Source organism: Bufo gargarizans, chromosome 4 (assembly GCF_014858855.1).
Source record: "Bufo gargarizans isolate SCDJY-AF-19 chromosome 4, ASM1485885v1, whole genome shotgun sequence".
NCBI lineage: Eukaryota > Metazoa > Chordata > Amphibia > Anura > Bufonidae > Bufo > Bufo gargarizans.
Window position 1 is genome coordinate 226,987,099 of NC_058083.1, and position 15,226 is coordinate 227,002,324.

The 15,226-nt window shown below is 41.7% G+C and overlaps 1 protein-coding gene across 1 annotated transcript in view; it reads left to right on the forward strand.

Annotated features, from left to right (window-relative positions):
* LOC122935337 (elongin-A-like) overlaps window positions 1-15,226 on the forward strand; it is an 82,096-nt gene that overhangs the window by 32,241 nt on the left and 34,629 nt on the right. Inside the window, exons 5-6 of the mRNA XM_044291102.1 lie at window positions 11,602-11,658; window positions 14,610-14,722. Of these exons, the coding sequence (XP_044147037.1) occupies window positions 11,602-11,658; window positions 14,610-14,722 (170 nt within the window). The remainder of the gene's footprint in view (window positions 1-11,601; window positions 11,659-14,609; window positions 14,723-15,226) is intronic.

Sequence of the window (15,226 nt, forward strand, 5' to 3'; positions counted from 1 at the left end):
TTCTAGTGTTTAAAACAGGCATCTTATTTTCTTGCGTCTGCTTCAGCAGACGTCACAAGGTTGTTCGCCAGAAATGCGGCTTTAGATAACTCCACCAGCAGAAGTGCCTGGCTCAGATCTTAGACAGGTAATGCTAGCTCTGAGGGTCACCTGTGTGCTATTCCTTGTAAGGGGGATAGCTATTTTTTGGGGATCAGTACTAAATGATACTCTAGCTAAAGCCTCAGACAAGAAAAAAGGATTTCCAATGGAGTCAAAATACTTTCTTCAAAGACAGTACTTTCTCATCCAAAACCATGAAAGACATGACCAAAAGAGCAAAGAAGGCTAAGAAACTTTCTGGAGTGATCATTCAAGATCCCAGCACGAGATTATCCAACATCGTGTCTGTAAAGTCAACGCAGCGTGGAAGCAGGGTAACTATAGGCTTGGAGGACACCGGCTCTTCATCTCAACGGAGCGGTGCCCAGAGCCATAAAAGACCAGCAGCAGATGAACCTGGTAGCTAGGTATTGATGACACAGTGAACCGGAACTTCAGCAGTGGAATACTGCAAGAGGAATCACAGAACAGTGAGTAAGAGCGGGACGCCGCTTTAAACACTCCCTGTAAAGTGGACCTTAGGAACGTAGAGACTTTGTCCCAACCAGCGGACCCTTATCCTCCAGTTAGACAATATTGGCAGTAATTTAATGACTTTTTGCCTCTATATATCGTCGTAAGTGATCAAGGTCATCAGCCGTAAGGCAACTAATGTGGTCACACTGATGGACAATTATTAGTATGTGGGCATCGTCCTTTTTATTATAAGATCAATTATTAAGATTAAGTACTGTGGTTATATTAAGGCTCAAATAACCCACCATATTATTAATTATTCATTTTTTATATCTCATTTTAGGTTGTTCTTATTATATTAATTGTGGGGGCATTATATTCCTATATATGTTATTGTATGGTTATGCTAATAAACTTATTAACTGAAGCTCCTGATACTAATCATTTGGTTCCACATACAGTGTGAGTGCCCAGTATACTCTATATAATTTTATTTTTCCTTTAAAGGAGGGGCGATTCCTTTTTACTGTGAGCACCTCCTTCTGTGGGGTCATCCACTCCTGTGCGTCTCATCACTACAAATTATCTTCACAAGAAGCCCTAGAACTAGAGCACCCTTCTTTACTGATTTAAAATTAACTTCATCTCGATACCAATTATTCAACTGAGCTCAGGGTTCTACTCTCTTGTGTTCACGAGGAAGGATCTGTAATATATGTTGATCCGAAACAGGCTGATGAAATGAGCCTGATGTTTGGTTTTTAAGCACGTTTCCTAATAAAATACGCACTGCGAGGTGAAGCTGGACAATCTACTTTTTTCTCTTGTGTTCATAGGTCTTGAGGATCTATGCATCTTTTGATGCATTATTTTACTTGTCTTGGTAGCAGCTGCTTGGTGTTGGTTGCTAAAGTTAAATTTACTGTTCACCAATATCCTCAAGTCCTTTTAGTTGCAGTCCCCCCCAGTGTTTTACCATCTGATACATAATTGTAGGTTTTGCAACCTCCAGCGAGGTGGTTGAACTTCATTTTGTCATTTTCCTGCCCAAGCTTCTAGCTTCCCAAAATGTCCTATGTCCATGCCATCCCTGCAACATACCTGAACGTTGAGGTGTGGGAAGTTCTTCTGGTGTTGTCCAACCGTGCCAGAAGAACACACCTTTATGACAAGGGCAATGATCACACTCTGTTGTCAATTTCTTCACAGATAGACAGGATAGATAACATTGGAATGTGTGTTTTGTTATGAGAAATAGGGATGAGCGAACCCGTGGAAGTTTGGGTTCGGACAAACTTCAGGTCACAGTTTGGTTTTGGGTTCTTAAGACAGAATGCAAAACAATATGGCCATTTAGTGGTTTAAAAAAACAAAAAGCAACTAGCCTCATTCACTTGATCACGCTGCAGCAGCTTCTTTTATCTTCGCTGAACAGAACCTGCCAAAGAACCAATGATATGCGTGATGACGTCATTGCGCATATCGCAGGTCCTGTTCAGTGAAGATTGAAGAAGCTGCTGCAGCGTGATCAAGTGGATGAGGTGAGTTTTTGTTTTTTGCTTTTTAAACCACTAAATGGCCATGTTGTTTTGCATTCTGTCTTAAGAATGCTTTTTTCCGATAACCATGTTATAACGAAAATTAATAAAATCGCCCAAACACCGAACCCGGATTTCGGTGAAAAATTCCAGTTACCCGAAATCGCAAAGTTCAGTACGAACCCAAACTTGGCAGTTCGGGCTCACTCATCCCCAATGAGGAATGCATTACTAAAATGTATTTACAGTACTAAAATGAACATATCAGAAGTAGAGCCAGGTCTTAAAGTTGCCCATGCAAGAGCTCCATCGGCACAAATGACAGTCTGTATGGTAAACAAGAAAAAGGAAGCAACTACTTGGTGCGGATTTTCTCATTATCCATCATAGACTAGCTCTGACTAATGTGTAAATCGGAATTTAAGCTCTCAACTGGTGTCTGCTGGACATTTTCCTGCAATTAACCTTGCACACAGCTTAATAATGTATGCAGGACTGCTAAAAATAGGCACCCTGATTGACAAGCATGGCTTTTGTCTGACACTTGTTCTTTTCCAGTTCTGCTATTTCCTACTGATTTGCACTTGCTGGGACTGATAAGACACTGACTGAACGCACACGTGGTAGTCTAGCAGTTGCCAACTTTTTAAAATGACTGTTAAAGGGAATGTGTTTCTACCAGTTAAAACCAAAAAGTGACACCTCCCTTATAATTTTTTTTTATTTATCTGCTTTTAGTTTCTGATTTGAAGAATATTTTTTAAAATTCTATTTCCTAATCAGGATTATGGGGCTGCCATCTGACCTGAGCTGTTCTTAACCGCATTTAGAGATATGCTTTACAGCAGCCACCATGGGCCCATGAGTAGGAGGGGACTTCATTGACTATGGGGGAGTTTTGTAAGTATGCTCTGTGATCTGTACAAAGGTCAGGAGGGAGCTGATAAGCGGTGACACCACCTATTGTGAATGATGGATCCTGTGTTATATATAATATGTCATTGTGATCCTACCTGAACTGATAAGCAGATAACTGAGGTAAAGCGATCTGTACAGACTAGGAAGTGGTGCCTATTATTGGCCAGTGTGAAAACTGCAGGATTTTATGGCTTTTTTTTTTTATTTTTATTTTTTTTTATTTTTTTTTTTTTATGTAGATCTTGACATGGGAAATTAGAGTAACTAAACCTTTGACTAAAATTTTAATAAGATGTCCCTAATGCCTTAAATGTTTTTCTAATATACTTTATTAATGGATTTTCTATTTCCATTCCCTGTGTGCTTAAAACTGACATTTCCATACACCACTTAGCTGTCATCGGTGCACAGAAATGTCACTGTGCACCGCACTGGGAATGGTGCACTTTAGGTAGGATAAAGAAAAATAGACAATCCATTAATAAAGTACATTAGAAAAGGTTTTATTAGGGACATTTTAAGATTTATTAAAATTTTAATCAAAGGTTTAGTTACTCTTTAAAAAGTTGACCTTTAAAGTTGACTTTAAAAATTATGATCAGAATTTGAAATAAAAAAAGCTACATAAGTTAACAACAATTTTGGCTATTCCAACTGTATTTATTTAAAGGGGTTGTGCCATAAACTAATCTCGCTAAAGTTTTATTTTCTTCAAGTACTCTAACTCCCATTTTTCATCCAAAAAATCCTCCCCACCCCATGCTTGAAAACTACTTCCTAGTTTGTCATGTGACTCCTGCCCATCATTCCTTGAGATGTGGTCTGACATCAGCTGGACATGTGACACTATGACCAGACACACACAAGCAAGTTCAATGCAATAAACTCGCAGCGTGTCAGTGTGAGGTCCGGTTGTGACCTCCGCTCCTCTGACTGGACTGCACAGCATTATAATGATTCACAATGCTGTGTGACGCTGAGACTCTTGAATACTACTGAGTTACCCTGACATAATGCTGACAGTGTAATGAATAGATTCCAGCATTCTCAGGATCACATAGCATAAACAAAATCATTATAAGGGTGCATTCACACGGCCGTATAAATGGATCTGCATCAGTTCCGCAAATTTGGAACGGGTGCGGACCCGTTAATTTCAATGGGGCCCGCAAAAGATAGAGCATGTCCTATTCTTGTCCGCAACCGCAGACAAGCTTAGGCATTCTCTATATAGTGCTGGCCATGTGTGGTCCGCAAATTTGTGGCACGCACACGGCCGGTATCCGTGTTTTGCAGATCCGCAATTTGCGGACCGCAAAACGCCAACGGTTGTGTGAATGCACCCTAAAGCTGTGTGATCCTGTCAGAGGAGCAGAGGTCACAACAGGACCTCACACTGACATGTTGTGTGTGTTTCTGGCCTAACCAGTTCATATTCTACCTCCTCTCTTTATAATGCTGTGTGTAACTGGATTTATAACAGACACAACTTGTGCTAATGTCCATCATTTGTTGGATCAAAATTAATCCTCATGTCTATCAACTATATCAGGCATGGCCAACCTGCGGCTCTCCAGCTGTTGTAAAACTACAACTCCCACCATGCCCTGCTGTAGGCTGATAGCTGTAGACTGTCCGGGCATGATGGGAGTTGTAGTTTTGCAACATCTGGAGAGCCTCAGGTTGGCAATCCCTGAACTATATTGTCTGTCTACTATCTATCTCTATCCCTCCATCTATAACTGACACTGTGCATAGAGCGGTAGTTGTTGTGTAGTACCCTGGACCAAGAGTACTTAGGTCTGTGGACATTTGCCCTTATTGCTACTATATAAAGCCATAAACTCTGTACTTTATTGCACTTTGAGGAGTTAACTGCTGTTATTTGAAGGGCTAACACTGTGATTTAGGCTACTTTCACAGTAGCGTTCTGGGCTCCGCTTGTGAGTTCCGTTTGAAGGCTCTCACAAGCGGCCCTGAACGCATCCGTACGGCCCCAATGCATTCTGAGTGGATGTGGATCAGCTCAGAATGCATCAGTCTGGCACCGTTTGGCCTCCTCTCCGCTCAGCAGGCGGACACCCAAACGCTGCTTGCAGCATTCGGATGTCCGTCTGGCCGTGTGGAGGCAAATGGATCCGTTTTGAAGGTACAATATGGCTCAATTTCAAACGGATCCGTCCCCCCATTGACTTTCAATGTAAAGTCTGGACGGATCCGTCTGAGCAACTTTCACACTTAGAAATTTTTCTAAAATATAATGCAGACTGATCCGTTCTGAACGGATCCCATCGTCTGCATTATAGGAGCGGATTTGTCTGTGCAGACACCAGACGGATCTGCTCTGAACGCAAGTGTGAAAGTAGCCTTATGCTGTTGTGTGCATTTATTGTAATATCTCCTGTTCATTTGCAGTGTTATTACATTATAGCTGCTCTGCACTGTTGAAAAGGTTAATTCACATCCAGTTACTACAAAGGGACTTTATGATTTTCTACCTATACAGCATTTTGGAGGGGGGAAAAACACACAATGACCTTCCGACTGTATGGTTTAGCTCTGTTGTTTGTGTGAATATTTGTTTATGTCTGGAAAAGCTGTTTAGTCCTGCCTGTATACTTGCATTGAAGCTCTATGCAAGTCTAGGATAGCCAGAAATTGTGACAGTTTAGGCTGTACTTCTCCATTCCACCCATCCCACTTGAAGGTTCTAGCTCAGCTAGAGTGGTCAGAAGTTGAACCCCTAGTTGTTTGCATATGGGAACCAGTGCTTAGGAGAAGAAACTATACCAGATTGTTTGAGTGACCAGAAGAAGATGCCTAGATGGGGATATAGGGCCACAGATCCTAGGTCACCGGCCTGTTGACCAAGGAACCAGCCAGACAACTGAGCCACAGACCTTGGGCCACCAGTATTTGGCCAGGGTACTAGTCTTCTGAGAGAGAGAGGAACAGCTAGCACAGGGCTTTCCTCAGCCTTAAACCTTCTGACCAGGGATGAGGCCTGAGGAGCCAGCTCTCTTCCTACTCCAGTAATGGGGCACACTGGTTAACTGCAGACCATGACTTTCTGGACTTATTTTCCATTGGGGTACCTTACATCTTACCATTTATTGTGGAGAGCAGCAACACCTCGCAGGGTTCAGAGGACCCAGCGTCGCGTTGGGGCCTCCCCAAACTCGGCCACTGCAATTGAAGGGAAGGAATAGAAGTGCTTTGAGCTTGTGCATCCTGTATTACAAAGCTTCTCTACAGGACTTAACCACAGCAACTGAGATCAAAATTAATTTGCTGCGGGGTGTAATGGAGGGCTTAGAATAAGGCAGTTTTTGTAAATGGTGGTATTAAAAGAAAGTGATGGGGAGGTGATATCTGTTGGACAGGATACATTTATATTAGTGAGACAATCCCTCTAAGTGAGCAGTTTGAAGGCTGACTGTTTTAAAATAAAATACCCTAGTTGCCTGGCCCAAGCTGTCATTATGGTATGTTGATCCTGCTAACACCACACAGGATGGAAATAATTGTGGCCTTGTCAAGAAAAGGGCAAACGTGGCACAAAATTTAAGTACCAGTAATTCCGTTTCTTCCATTCTATAAAGAAAAATCGAAAAGAAACACAAAAAAATCCAAGCCGCATCATTTTAGAATGTATACATCATAAAGTTCACTATCCGGAAGGCCCATGCCATAGCTTGAGTTGTCATTTTTGTTAGCCCTACAGTGAAGACCCTTTTTTCCACCCTTCCACATACTAGTAAGGCACAGCAGCTATGCAGATGGCACAAACTGCTGCAATAGTACATTACAGTGATGGCACAGGAGCTGTGTCTGTACCATCACATGTGACTACCAGCTATATTATACAGCTGGCACTCCTGCTCGAACTGTTAAAATCGAAGAGAACTGTAGTCTGGCCATTCAACCTCTTTCCACCGTCAATGCTGAAAACACTCTGTTTTGGTACCAGGTGGTTTGTTTTTCCATTGTGCATATGGTGCCTCCTCAATGTAGCTTTTAACAATGTAGTGAAGATTGTCAGACAATCAGCAGTCTGGTCACTTGACTTCATGGTCCCGACTTGGCTTGCTTGGAACCCTCTAAGATCAGGTACCCAAAAAGTATAGGGTACTATTTTAAACTTTTGGCCTAGTGAAAAAACAAAAAGGGTAGAGTTGGATAAAGTTGAGGTCGTTCCATGGTGGAAAAGGGTCTACTATATATACTGTACGGTATGTGGTGAAACACAAATAGCTTTTTTTTTGTAATCTCTAACACTTGTTTTCATTGGAATAAAAAAAAAAAAAAAAAAAAAACTGCTCACAAAAATCAAGCAATCATTTTACCTCAGTCAATAGAAAAACAAAGTAATGAGTCTTTGGATGCAGTAATTAGAGATGAGCGAATTTTTCAAAAATTCAATTCGCCGGTTCACCAAATTTTTCAGGAAAATTTTGGTTCAATCCGAATATATTTGCGGCAAATGATGGTAGTGAAATAATACTTTGGTAGTGAAATAATACTGTGAGTCCGTATGACATGCAGATGAGTTGTCACTCTTAGAATCACTGCACACTTCACTTATTAGGGCAGTCATGGGGCCGAAACTGACCAAATAACTCAAGTAGGAACTCTGCCTTACAGGTCGATGTTAGCGCCAAGAAGAAGCACACTCTTTTTACACACCGTTGCCCGCTGATTCCACATTGAGGTCTACAGAACCTGTTCTATTAACCGCGTATACAAGTAGAGCCCCCAGGACAGAGTGGAGAGGGTGTTGGCAGTAAGTTTATGTTGACTTCACTGATTCATTTGCCCTTCCTCTGAACAATAACCCACAAAAAACGGATCCTGTCTGTGGAGCATACTCCATTTGGTCAGCATTTGCTCAATAATCCATCAGTATTGCTAATGCCCCAAAAAAAACTGGAGTGGATCTAAAACAGAGATGACACGTGACCTTTTATTCTTCTGTGTTTTTTTTACCCATTCCTGCTTTTGGCTACCAAATCATAAGCCAATTCTGATGGGACCATACAGGCCTTACAGCTGCTACACAGACAGGATCCATTGTGCGTCTCATTTTCCTTCCTTCTGACAGATCAGAAGAAAGGTCAAATAAATCATGATGTCAGCCAGGCCGAAAGCCAAAATAGTGGCCCAGTCATGAAGTGGGGATGGTGGGAACAGCATGAGAAGTCCACAGAGTGAACCTATCACATAGTAGTGAGGTGGAAGCAGCATGAGGAGACCATAGAGTGGCCTAATGAGAGTCTGGAGGTGGCGGCAGCATAAGGAGGCCACAGAGTGGCAAGGTGACAGTGTGTAGATGGCAGTCGCAGCTTCAAGATACCACAGAGTGGCAAGGTGACATAGTGTGAAGAGGGCAGTAGCAGCAGCATCAGGAGGATACCACAGTGTGGAGAAGGTAGTATCAGCAGCAGGATCAGGATACCACATATGGTGACGCTGCATATGTTGACGCAGGGCTGTGGTGCCAACATCGGCACCCTGGCCACGCTTCACCTTTTGCCTACATATTCTACATATGGCCATGTTAACAAAAAAACGGCCACACCGCTGAGTAGGTGATTTTTCTCCCCAACAGTCTGCACTGACTGCTATTGCCGCTGCTTCTGTGAACCCCTGCACCACTACTTCCTAGGCAGGTAGGCTGCTGCGAAGCAGGTGGTCTACCCCAGGTACGTTTGGCTCCCAACCTCCCACTGCTGCCACCCTGCTGACTCCCAGCCATGCTTTCAACACATATAACCACAGACATGTACAGAGAATATACAGTATTTTTCTTTTTGTACTGAAATACAAAATAACACCAACCGCATTGACTGACTGCTACCGCCGCTACTTCCGTGAACTCCTGCACCACTACTTCCCGGGTAGGTAGGCTGATGCATAGCAGGTGGTCTACCCCAGGCACCTTTGGCTGCCAACCTCCCACTGGTGCCACCCTGATGAGTCCCAGCCATGCTTTCAACACATATAACCGCTGACGTGAACTGAGAATATATTTTTCTTTTTGTACTGAAATAGGCCAGTAAACGCTTTTGGCAGAAATAATTGCACCAGTGAAGTGCATATATATTTTTCTATCTGTACTAAAATAGGCCACTAAACCCTTTTGCCACAAATAAGTGCACCAGTGAAGTGCGTATATATATTTTTTTCTTTCTGTACGCTTTCCACACTTCCCTGTCCCTGCACTCAGAACGGCTGCTGTATTTATAGGGCTGTGACCTCACAGGACTGGCTTGCTGCTGATTGGCTGCATGCATGGCATTATGGGTCAGCCCACCTTCCCAGAGTTACTTGCCTCATGTCCTCACACGTGTAGCCGCCATTGTAGGAAAAATTGTGATTCGTTACCACGAAGTGCGAGGAAATTCGTATTTGTTGACTATTGTCAGTGGGGCGTTCGACAGGGGGTATGGAGCTCAATGGACAGTCAGGACTCCCAGAACAGAGCAGTTTTATTTGCCTTAAGAGAATTGCAACCCATAATACAAGGAAAGGGAATAAAAATCTTCTCCGACAATGCCACGGTGGTATCCTACTTAAACCGTCAAGGAAGGACCAGATCAAAAAATTCTTATCTTTAGCTGCAGACTTTTTTTTTTCTCCCTGATTTTATTCCTTATGTTCCTTTTATCAAAGTAGTGCACTTAAAGGGAACAGTCTGCCAGCTTGTTTTCTATCTAAGCAGAAGCCTTCTAGACAAGGGAGACTAGTGTTTAAACCAAGAAGTCTTCAACCAGATAATTCAGCTCTGGGGCCACCCTCAAGTAGACCTATTAGCATTTTTTGTTTTCTCTGGTTGCGAACTATTCTTTTCCCTAAAATTGGAAGATTCTCCGACAGGGAGAGACTCCTTCCCCCTTCCGTGGCCGAATCAGCTTCTGTACGCGTTCCCTCCGCTGAGGCTTCTTCCGAGAGTCTTAGAAAAGCTGAGGCAGGAACAGACGAGGATAATTTTTATCGCCCCCTTCTGGCCAAGGAGAACATGGCTCACCTGGTTGAGAAAGCTTTCTGTAACAGATCCTTGGATTCTTCCGGACAGGCAGGATCTGTTTCCGGGTCCTGTCTTCCATCTGGAAGTGAGACACCTTCATCTAACAGCCTGGTATTTGAATGGGAAATCCTAGATGGTCCATCCTATGAAGTTGTATCTACCCTATTATCATGTAGAAAAAAAATAACCTCTACCATTTACCTCAGAATATGGAAGACTTTCTTTAAACTTCTCTAAAAACCCAGTAGATCCCTTGAGTTCTCCTCCTATGTGTAAAATATTAGATTTTTTACAAAGGGGTCTCGATAAGAACCTAAGACCTAGCACTTAAGGTACAAGTTTCTGTGCTTAGTGCTTTTTTTGATTTCCCTATTGCCAATCATCCTTGGATTAGGAGATTCTTTAAAGCAATTAGTAAGATTAAACATGTGATCAGACCCTCAGTTCCCTCGTGGGATCTTAATCTAGTTTTGTCTAGAATGATGGAGCCTCCTTTTGAACCACTACAAGATTTGTCTATTAAAAATTTGTCATTTTAAAACAGTGTTTCTAGTGGTAATTACCTCTGCCAGGTGCGTGGGTGAGATTTCTGCCTTTTCAGCCTCTCTTTGTACTAACCTCTTGGAGGATTGAGTGCTCCTTAAATTAGATCCTTTCTTTCTACCTAAAGTGGTCTCCCTGTTTTATAGAACCCAGGACATTGTTCTTCCATCCTTGTGTCAGTCGCCAAAGAAGGAGAAAGAGGAGGCTCCATTGTCTAGACTGTCTGAATACTTGAAAGTCTGCCCCATACCACCAGTTAATTGCGAGAACTTATCCTAGAATACATCTAACACAATTTGTGTTAGATGTATTCTAGGACAAGTTCTCGCAATTAACTGGTGGTATGGGGCAGGGCCCCTCCTTAAGAGCTATCCACGAAAGTTCCTGTCCTGGATGGAGGCGGTCTCTCAAGGGTGCTGTCATGGGCTCATGGAAAAGTGATTACCGGTAAGTGTAATCTTAAATTTCCTGAAATTCGGATCGAATTCCACTTAATCTGATTCGATTCGCTCATCTATAGCAGTGATGCATGAACAGAAGTTTGTATATTGGTTGTTGTTTTTTTAAATTAATTATTATAGATCTGGTATTGTCATTATGATGACCTGCAGAAGAGGGTAAAAACAAAAGACGTGGTGGGGGAAAGCTAGTTATGCAATATGTGCATATATACCACAAAATGGTTAAAAATAAATGCTACGTTGTCCTGAAAATCATAATACACTATGGGAGTAACTTTTGCTGGGAATCTGTAGACATCTGCTAACACTTGCTATCAAGAATACTAGTGTTGAGTGAATTGAAGCCAAACGAATGTGGGGTGCGGTGGGGGCGTTCCCAGTCATTGCAGCCACTACATACAAAGGAATGCGCATCGCATCAGTCATTTGTCACAAATCAAATTTCTTAATGAAATTTGGCGAAGCAGCCGAATCATATTTTTCATAACTTCGCTCATCACTAAAGAATACATCCACTCTAAATAAAGTAATGACTGAATGTCTTATATCATCCTAGATTTCCAAAGCCCTAAAGAGCTTACAGGAACTTGATATCACACTGGATATCCTTGTGGTAAGTCATCAAACAAATGCAATCACAATATCTTGGGATGTGTATGTGTGTGTGTGTGTGTGTGTGTGTGTGTATGTGGATAGAGAGATAGATAGATAGATATATATATATATATATATATATATATATATATATATATATATATATATATATATATATATATATATATAATGTATATAGTGCAGACCAAAAGTTTGGACACACCTTCTTATTCAAAGAGTTTTCTTTATTTTCATGACAAAAGTACCCACCTTTTGCTTTGATTACTGCTTTGCACACTCTTGGCATTCTCTTGATGAGCTTCAAGAGGTAGTCACCTGAAATGATTTTCACTTCACAGGTGTGCCCAGTCAGGTTTAATAAGTGGGATTTCTTGACTTATAAATGGGGTTGAGACCATCAGTTGCGTTGTGAAGTCAGGTTGATACACAGCTGATAGTCATACTGAATAGACTGTTAGCTGCTTTTTTCTTGCCATAATACAAATTCTAAGTAAAGAAAAACAAGTGGCCACTTTAAGAAATGAAGGTCAGTCAGTCCGAAAAATTGGGAAAACTTTGAAAGTGTCCCCAAGTGCACTCACAAAAACCATCAAGCGCTACAAAGAAACTGGGTCACATGCGGACCGCCCCAGGAAAGGAAGACCAAGAGTTACCTCTGCTGCGGAGGATAAGTTCATCCGAGTCACCAGCCCCAGAAATCGCAGGTTAACAGCAGCTCAGATTAGAGACCAGGTCAATGCCACACAGAGTTCTAGCAGCAGACACATCTCTAGAACAACTGTTAAGAGGAGACTGTGTGAATCAGGCCTTCATGGTAGAATATCTGCTAGGAAACCACTGCTAAAGACAGGCAACAAGCAGAAGAGACTTGTTTGGGCTAAAGAACACAAGGAATGGACATTAGACCAGTGGAAATCTGTGCTTTGGTCTGATGAGTCCAAATTTGAGATCTTTGGTTCCAACCACCGTGTCTTTGTGCGACGCAGAAAAAGTGAATGGATGGACTCTACATGCCTGGTTCCCACCGTTAAGCATGGCGGAGGAGGAGGAGGAGGTGTGATGGTGTGGGGGTGCTTTGCTGGTGACAGTGTTGGGGATTTATTCAAAATTGAAGGCATACTGAACCAGCATGGCTACCACAGCATCTTGCAGCGGCATGCTATTCCATCCGGTTTGCGTTTAGTTGGACCATCATTTATTTTTCAACAGGACAATGACTCCAAGCACACATCCAGGCTGTGTAAGGGCTATTTGACCATGAAGGAGAGTGATGGGGTGCTGCGCTAGATGACCTGGCCTCCACAGTCACCGGACCTGAACCCAATCGAGATAGTTTGGGGTGAGCTGGACCGCAGAGTGAAGGCAAAAGGGCTAACAAGTGCTAAGCATCTCTGGGAACTCCTTCAAGACTGTTGGAAGACGATTTCAGGTGACTACCTCTTGAAGCTCGTCAAGAGAATGCCAAGAGTGTGCAAAGTAGTAATCAAAGCAAAAGGTGGCTACTCTGAAGAACCTAGAATATGACATTTTCAGTTGTTTCACACTTTTTTGTTATGTATAAAATAAAGAAAACTCTTTGAATGAGAAGGTGTGTCCAAACTTTTGGTCTGTACTATATACATGATATAGATAGATATATAGAGATGTATAGAAAAATCCAAGGCAGCACACAAATAGCAGTGAAAAAATAGAGTGTTTATTCCCCCATGTGTAGGTCTACACATGGGGGAATAAACACCCTATTTTTCACTGCTATTTGTGTGCTGCCTTGGATTTTTCTATACATATACAAAATTGGATCAAGTCCGTGGTCTGCTTCAAGGAATTGCACCTCTGTGATTTTTTTTTTTTTTTTTTTTTTTTTTTTTTTTTCTAGATATATAGAGAGATATAATCTTTTTTTTTTATTTAAATTTTTTTTATTCACGGTATATCATTTTGAAATGTGACTTTTATCTGCCATTTATTCTGGGATTCTAAAACTGAAGGATACAATCTGCATTTAATTGGTCACGATGTTATTATTGTAGAACTTTCCTATGATGTGCTCGGATTGAGTTGATATAGGATAAGTGTATGTTACCATCTAGTCTTGGCAGTATACCCCATCCCCTGAGCATCATGTAATCCCTTCTTACAGAGGACATTTTCATTGCTTAAAGCAGTGTTTCCCAACCAGTGTGCCTCCAGCTGTTGCAAAACTACAACTCCCAGCATGCCCGCACAGCCAAAGGCTGTCCAGGCATGCTGGGAGTTGTAGTTTTGCAACAGCTGGAGGCACACTGGTTGGAAAACACTGGCTTAAAGCATACCTGAGCTTTCAAAAAAAAGTTTGCATAATGGCTGTACATGTTTCTTCCCTAATGTCTTTTTCAGTCATATTATTCCCTGTTTCAGCTGCACAGCTAAATGCATTTCTCTCACAAGTAGGGTGGTCTTCCTTCTATGGAATCTGCCAGCAGGGTACTGCTGTGACGTCCTTTCTCTTCCCACTATATTAGTTTTCAGCTCCATAGCTCACAGAACCAATAGAGAGGGTGAGCTCATACTTGCAGAAAGGCAGGGGGTTCCTGTAAATCTCAGATGCAGTATAGCAGTATAGAAGCATTTCTTTATCAGTCTTAGTATCTCAGCCAGCTCTGACATGCCTCAATTTCCTGGGAGCCACCTCTTTATGTGCCTGTTACTAGGGACAGATCTTGCTTGAAAACTGTGGACTGTGAATTAGGTGGAAGTGAGACCCCTAGTTGCTTTGAATTTACAGCTTTTTTTATTTATTTTTTTATTTTTTCTTCAGGTGGATGCAGGCATATTTTCTAAATTAATTGATTTTGAAAATTGTTAGTTATACCATTCTCAATCAAATGCAATTAATTTTATGAATGTACAGTGACTATTTAAATGTTACCTTTTGCCTTTATCTCTTACCAACAATTTTTTTTTTTTAAGGAAACTGGAGTTGGAAAGACTGTGAACAGTTTCCGCAAACACACAGATGTGGGTGACATTGCTAAGTCTATTGTACTTCAATGGAAGAAGTTAGTTCCTGAGGTGAAGGAGCTGTAAGTGCTATTTGTATTGACTTTTTTTCCTTGTCCCATTAATATTCGAAAATAGAATAACAATGAATGTTTATACACATGCAGGTTTACAAATATAAAAGGGTTGTCCGACATTTTGATATTGATGGCCTATCCTCAGGACAGGTCATTTATATCTGGTGGGGGTTTACCAACTAGCATCCCTGCTGATCAGCTGTTTGAAGAGACGATGGTGCTTCATTGAACCAAAAAAGTCAATATGTCGGCACTACTTTCCAATCACTGCAATACCATGGGATAGAACTTATCAGGGATGACTAAACAATGAATAGGTGGTGCTCTGCATGAAATACTTCACAATCCAATTGCGGCACTCACCATAAAATCCTCCTCTCTTTATTCAGGATCCATAAAATATATCTGCTCAAAAGAGCGGAATGCCAAACAGTGGCAATGGCTGTGGAAGCAAAGTCACCTTGAAACGGCTGTTGCCTCTGTTTGGTATCCTGCACTTTTGAGCCGTAT